General features: G+C 40.6%; 1 protein-coding gene across 1 annotated transcript; it reads left to right on the top strand.

Annotated features, from left to right (window-relative positions):
• Positions 1 to 134: 134 nt before the first annotated feature.
• On the top strand, positions 135 to 6724 carry PUS1 (pseudouridylate synthase 1; the record flags this gene model as incomplete). The annotated part of the gene is given in 6 exon segments (XM_009702623.1): positions 135 to 203; positions 205 to 454; positions 1946 to 2083; positions 2801 to 2903; positions 3153 to 3850; positions 6246 to 6724. Coding segments are annotated over 6 exon segments (1306 nt in total), but the record flags the coding sequence as incomplete, so codon positions are not given.
• Positions 6725 to 7562: the final 838 nt, after the last annotated feature.

Here is a 7562-nt window from a genome sequence, read left to right as displayed (position 1 = left end):
CCCCGCAGGCCCGCCGGGTTGCGGGCGCGGGGCTGCCATGTGGGCCAGGCTGTGCAGGCCCTGCTTCCCTTCTCTCTCGGTGAACGGGGGGGTGACATGGCCTAGGCGCCTCCTGCCTCCAGCCTGTTAAACAGCCCTGGGTGTCCCCCTCTGCTGCTCCGGGGGATGGAGCTGTCACTTTCTGCCTCGGTTTATTGCCGAGCCCTATCTGCTGTTGTGTCCCTTGCAGGCTCTCACAATGGCTGAGGATTTGAGAGCAGCAGTTGCCAGCCAGACGAAAAGACTGAACAGCAGCAGTGAGGTGGTTGAAAGGCTAGAAGAAAATGGACATCAAAATAAAAGGTTGAAAAGAAATGCGGATGAGGAAGATGCGGAGGATCAGAATAAAAAGTCGCCCAAAAGGAAGATTGTGTTGTTGATGGCATATTCAGGCAAAGGCTACCACGGGATGCAAGTATGTGGTCTGGCAAAACAATGTGGCCTGCTTTTTTTTGAAATATGTTAAGTTTATAACTGTAGTCATAGTGACTGAGTAGGGAAGCTGTTGCAGCTTGAAAAGCTGGGACAGGAACAGTGCATGCCTAGATTCAAATGGCTTGGTAGTAACTTGAATAAAAAAAGTCAGTGATACATCTGTTGACATTTGGTGAGTCTAGTGAGTCTGCCTTTAGTATAGAGCATCAGCAGAAGATCTTTCAAAAACCGTTGCAGACAAGGCTCTTGAGGAGACTGAAAGCATGGGCACTGCAGTTCTGTCAAAACCTGAAGTCCTGTATAGTGATCCCCTTCTGACCAGTGCTCCAGCTTCTGGTTGAAGCTTTACATTTCAAAGCAGTTGGGCTAAGTTTCTTTTCAGTTAAACTTCGAATTGTCTCACTACATGCAGATTCTGAGCTGTGTATGTGAACGAAACAAATTTGCATCTATGTTGCTGCCTGTTATACTTTTTAAAAGATCATCTGTACTTGAAGACATTTTAAATTCTCCTTTTTCTGATGCACTCTAATGGCGTGGCTTGTAGCAGTTTAGAAACAGGGAAACTGTTGCAAGACTTCTATGTTTGCATGTGGAAGAAAAGGGATGGTGCTTTATTACAGCGCCAGGGTTCCAGCAGTGCCCCAGCACCAGACCTCCTGGTGCAGGGATGGTCTTGTGGCACACAGTATTGGCAACCAGAGGATGATGTTGCTCCATCTGCTGCTCCTCTTAGCGTACTGCAAGGTCCATCCACACTCTTGAGGCATACTTGAAAAACTCTATGGGATAATCGATAAGATTGCACACAGACAGGGAAGGGAGTCTTTCATGCTTCTGCAACAAAGTAGATTTGTTCAATAGCAGATAATCTTATGCTTGTGGGTACATCCGTGTAAGTGTCTATCAGCTTTACTGCCCTCATAATTGAATGGTATGTGTCAAGGGTGTGTGCTTTGCAGCCTTACACATGAGTGGAGTTGTGCATTTCTGTTATAGTTCATCTGTGAATTGAGTGCAGAAGTCACTGGAGAAAACCACAGTCTGCATTGTACAACAGCTCAGGTGAACTGAGCAAAAGAATCCAATCTGATTTCTAGAAGCAGAATTTGCAGAGGCTTGGTTTGGAGCAGCAGCTGTTGACTTGCAGACACTGGAACCGTAGTTCATTGGTGCTGTTTCATGCAGTTGAAGGAATCATCAAAAAACTCCATTGCAGAAGTATTGTGCAGTGAAACTAGAAATGATCCTTTACTTGCAGTAACAGTAAAAGGTAAATCAGAATGTAGGTGTTCTATTAACGCTCTCTGGTAAAGTACAGTTAGTTTTGTTAGAGAATGGCAGTGAAGAGAAGACTTTTAAAGAATTTCACAACAATGTTCGATTAACAAAAATTTTCGGTTGTCATCTTCAGTTATCTGATTATTACTATTTGTTCTATTTCTTATTTTTACTATATATCCTCTTTTAGAGAAATGTGGGATCTTCACAGTTCAAGACAATTGAAGATGACTTAGTGTCTGCCCTTGTTCAGTCAGGCTGCATCCCAGAAAACCATGGGGAAGATATGAAGAAAATGTCTTTTCAGCGGTGTGCTCGAACAGATAAGGTAAGCTGGTTAGGGCCTGTGCTTTCATAAAGTCTGGTGTACCCCTGCCAGTGGTACTGGGATTGACTGGTAAAGCGTTGTCTAGAGTGAGATGCAATAGCAAATACTATTCACAGTGAATGTTGCTTGAAACTTCTCCTTTTATCCACTACTAAACTTAAGTACAAGCAAATATTTAGAGAGTGCAGGATACTGATTAGATGGTATTTGTAAAGCTGGTGCTTCATACCTAAACTTTGTTTCTGTCACATTCATCTGCTTCAGCCTCCCAACCTGCTGCTGCTGCTCCTCGTTGTTACTGCCTGGTTGATGCAGTGCTTGAGAGTTTAGCTGCATCTCAGTTGTTTTTAAGCCTGCCACAGTGGGGTCCTAAGTCTGAACTGGAGTTCACAGCTGATCTTATGTAGAAGTAATTTCTTTTCAGTTGATCCTTTACTTAATTGCAGTCAAATTCAGTGAGATGTCATGGAAGGGAGTGCAATGTTCTGCTGTCTAAGATTGCTAAGGTGCTGTATGGCTATACAGCACCAGCAGGTCTTCCAGGAGTACTCTGACTTGGATTTCTGCCTGTGGCCTTGCTTTTGCCTCGCTTCAGCCTGAAATGACCAGTGAGAAAAAGGAGTAGACTTGTTCTTCAGCTATTTCAATTCCGCAAATGCTATCCCAGAGCTTCCAAGGTACATAATTATGTGTTTGTGTGTTTTATGGTTTTTATAGGGGGTGTCTGCAGCTGGACAGATTGTGTCACTAAAGGTCAGGCTAATAGACGACATCTTAGAAAAGATCAATAACCATCTTCCTTCTCACATCAGAATTCTAGGTAAGGATACTGGAATGGGCAGAGAAAATACTTTCAAGAGGAGCTTTCTCCTGCCATGATAATTTTACTCATAAGTGGTTTAGTTTTAACATAAATCCGTGTTATTTCTGTTAGTTTGAAATTAGGATCCTATAAAATAAATCTGTCTTTTGAATATATTTTATTTAAAAAATATTATTGTTGGTAGGAGCGAGATCACAATCAGGTTGTAACCTACTGATTCAAACCTAATGTCACTTTTAAAACAAGGTCTGAAGAGAGTCACTGGGGGATTCAACTCCAAGAACAAATGTGATGCCAGAACCTACTCTTACATGTTGCCAACATTTGCCTTTGCCCATAAAGACCATGATGTGCAAGAAGAGGTTTATCGACTGGACAAAGAGACCCTTGAAAAAGTCAATAAACTGCTTGCGTGCTATAAAGGAACACACAACTTCCACAACTTCACATCTCAGAAGGGACCCAGGGACCCCAGTGCCAAGCGGTACATAATGGAGATGTACTGTGGAGAGCCGTTTGTGAGGGATAGCGTAGAATTTGCAGTGATCAAAGTGAAAGGTCAGAGTTTCATGATGCACCAAATAAGGAAGATGATTGGGCTGGTGATAGCTATTGTGAAAGGTTATGCTGCTGAGTCTATCCTAGAGCGCAGCTGGGGAGAGGAGAAAGTAGATGTCCCCAAAGCCCCAGGACTTGGGCTGGTCTTGGAAAGAGTACACTTTGAAAAATACAACAGACGTTTTGGAAATGATGGGCTGCATGAACCACTGGAGTGGGCAGAGGAGGAGGAGAAGATTGCGGTTTTCAAAGAGCAGTATATCTATCCTACCATTATCAACACAGAAAGGGACGAGAAATCCATGGCGAACTGGCTAAACACCCTCTCCATTCATGACTTCAACTCTTCTGCTGTTGGGATGCAAACTATCAACAAAAATTCAAAGGTAATGATTGAAGCCATTATTTCATCAAATGGAAGCTGTCAAGTTGAAGCAGCTCTTCCCTTAGTAACGTTTTTGTTTTTCCATGAATATGCCATGGAAGATGACAGTCATCTGGAGTATGAAATGTGTATTATCTTTTCCATCTTTGTGCCCTTGACGATAATGGAATGAACTATGCGAAGAGTTACTTTTGCAGGGTTTTGCATGGGGCAGTTGAGGGAGGGAGGAAGGCAGGCTTTGAAGCACAGGCCAATTTGCAGAATCATAAACTGGCAATAGAAATTGTGGATGTGTTACCAGCCTTTGCTGTTGTGAAGACGTTTGCCAGACTAGTTTTCAGGTTGACAGTTTCCCTTTAAATAACTGCTGGCTCTTTGTATCCTAATTCCCATTTTGTGTAATGCCCTGTTCACTAGATAAGGTTTAGAATCAGGGAAATTTAGGACTTTTTTTTTAAAGTAAATCTGCCATGAGCTTAAAATGAGTCATCAGAACAACTCCCACTGATTAAAATGAGATATTGCAGAATCTGATTTCTGACTAACAGGAACTGCTGTCAGCTGTAAGTTGCAGTAAAACAAAGGTGTAGAATACATTTTTAACCAAAAGAAAATTGCAGTTAAAGATTTTTTTTTTCTGGTTGAGGTGTAGAATAGCCTCACAAGAAAACAGTGGAAAGATGTTTAGGGTGTGCTAGAAGAGGTTGGAAACCACATGAGGAAGCTTGAATCAAACTTGCAAAGTATTTAAAGAAAATTGAGCACCACTAGAGTGACTTAAAATACAGTGGTGTTTGATTGGACAAGTCCCTGATCAACCCAATCTCACTTTGAAGCAAGCCCTGCTTGAGCCAGGGAGTTGGACATGATGACCTAAAGATACCTTACAGTTCTGTATGTAATTCAGATTTTCTTGGTCAGAGGACTGGCAAATCCTTGAAGGATGAATGATGGGCAGGGCTAAAACATCTGTGTAGTGTAACTCAGAAGAAAATAATGACCTTTTTTCACTTCATGGAGTCCTTAAAATTAGCTTTATTTTGTGTAGATAATGATCTTGTATTGAATAACATTAGGTTTAATCCTGTCTCTGCCATTTTTTATTTGAGTATGAGAAAGAGTTTCAACATATAAAATAAAATTTACAGCCTCGTTGAATAGTACAAGCAAGATACCAGAAATTTCTCAGTTATTTTTGTAGTTGTGATAATTGTTTTTCTGAACTGTAGTGCTGTATGAGCACATCTGTGACAGGAGGTTATGACAAATGCCACATTAGTTTGGTTAAATGGGACCCAAAGAGACCATGTGGTGCAGAGTCCTTACCTGGTTCAGGGGTCTTGATGATAATGTTGACAGGACTTACTGCTGACAGGTTCAAAATCACTGATGTATTGCTAGCAGGAGGCAGGTCTGCTTGCTTTAGATAAACTTGACCAAATACATTTTTGGCATCACAGTTAGCACAAACTATCTGGAGAAGGATAAATATGGGATGATATGACAGACTCCTTTGAGATTTTGCAGGGTGTTTGTGCTTCAGTGAGCTGTGCTCGCTGTTATGAAGGCAACTGTCTTAAGTCTCTCAGAATTTGTTTTGTAGTAGGGTATTAAATCAATGTTAAATCCATGGGATTTGGAGGTTTACATGTTTTCAGCAAGTGGTGGTGAAAAAAAAAAGGAGTAACTACAGGCATATTGTCATGTTAGCCTTTCTTTATCAAATTCTTTGATGCCAATCATATCAGTCAAAATACTTGCTTCAAAAAATTACGTAAGCCCCCGAAATTTATTGCACCGTATTGACTTACTCCTGAAGGAGTGGCTCCCAGTTAAGAACTGACTTCAATTTCCTTGTAAGTTGCTAACACTTGTCCCTAATACTACTTTGTACAACTGACTTCATTTTTAAGCAAGTATTAGTGAGTCCTTGCATATATCTAATACAGTTTGGACATAAATTCTCTGTAGCAGGCAAACAAAATTCTCAAATCTAGCTTTAGACAATGTAACAAACTTAGCTTTTGAGGGACTTGCATGGAAAAAGCACTTTGTAACTTGTCCCACCTGCATTTATTTTAAGCATCAGTATTTCATGCTGTTATCCCACTTTTGAGTTTCCTACATACTGCAGGTTGTATCATGCAGTTGTAAACATAAATGAGAAGAAATTTCTTCTGCTGGTGAGTGTAATCCACTATACAACTTTTTTGCTACAAGAAGCGTCATTTACCATCACAGAGGTTTGTTAGAATAGGTGGGTCTAAGACATGAATTTGGGATCTAGCCCCATTTTCTTATTCTTTTGGAGATGTTTAAAGGCAATGTCTTTGATTTAGGTCAGTCTCTAGATGTAAATGAAATACTGACTAACTATTTTCCATTTTACTTTACAGAACAGCAGTGATCTTGAAGGCAGTGATGGTTGTGATGATTCCGACTGAGCCAGTAAGTGGCTGGTCGTGGGACCCTTACTGCTTGCGATTCCCTTTGTCTACAAAAAAATGGCCTTTAAATACAAGAATCCAGTAAAGCAAGGGTTTGTGTGCTTAAGGAACAAGAACTGGATGCCCAGGAGAAACTGGGTGGGGAAAACAGTGCAGTAGAAAACGTAAAAGAAGCTTTTTATACCACTGACTGATTGATCTGACTGGTATACTTGAAAATAGTGTAATGAGAAAGAAGCTTTCTAAAAGAACCTTGTAATGGAGGCTATCTTAATTGCTATTTGAATAATGTTTTTATTATATGTTTACCTGGAAAACAGTATTTTAAATATGTAGAATCGCTACATAAAGATGGCGCAAAACATTTTAATGTACTCTTTTTTTATTATTATTATGAAGTTACAACTCTATGAACTTTTTTTTTTTAATTATTATTATTTTCTTCATCTTTACTTAACCTGATCTCTAAACACCATTAAGCTTTTATTTTCCATGTCATCCGTGACTTTCTTTGGAATAACATGCATGGGTTAGGAACTCATTATCATGCTGACTGCTGTGAATTCTTTTGGTATTGAAACAAATTTTCTGTGTTGCAAGTCTAAAAGAAATGAGTCCTTACTCTGTGAGAGGTGTTAATTTTGGAACGTGGACTGAATCATATATTTCAAGATGAAACCTGTCCTTTGGGATATGGCATCCTCCCAGTATTGCCCGCACGCTTGGGCAGACTCAGGAATATAGATCTGCAGCTACGTGTGTAATTAGGCCTTTACTGCCTGAGCTGTCGTTTCACACTCCTGTAGTTGAGATGTGAGGAGAAGACGTAAATGAATTGTTAGGACTGCTATTCAAACTGTGCAGCCATGAACGTTCTACTGTTGCCTGTGGTGCATCACTAAATTATTGCTGCTGGTTTAGTGTTTCTGGTTTTAGTGGAAACTAACTAGCCATCTGCTAGATTCCGGGTTGAATCAGCTTAGCATGTGTGAAAGGAGTGGTGCTGACTTCCTCTGGGCTTTGATCAAGTCTGCATTTACTTTGTGTGTGTGAACTCTTAATTCCTATCAAGCTGCTCAGAATAGAGGAATGTGTGCAATGATATGGGAAGCACATGTCTGAACTGTCTTCCTTTGGGAATCCATTTTAATTTTCTGTGGTTTGGGGACCTGCATACTCTGGAGTTCTTGCTCTCCTTTCCCCAACTGTGGTTTGACTTCTAGTTCTTGTTTCCAATTCTATGTGGAGGTGATAGGAAAAAAAAAC

Source organism: Cariama cristata, unplaced genomic scaffold, assembly GCF_000690535.1.
Source record: "Cariama cristata isolate BGI_N322 unplaced genomic scaffold, ASM69053v1 scaffold30036, whole genome shotgun sequence".
NCBI classification, from domain to species: domain Eukaryota; kingdom Metazoa; phylum Chordata; class Aves; order Cariamiformes; family Cariamidae; genus Cariama; species Cariama cristata.
This window is presented reverse-complemented; position numbering and strand designations above follow the sequence as displayed.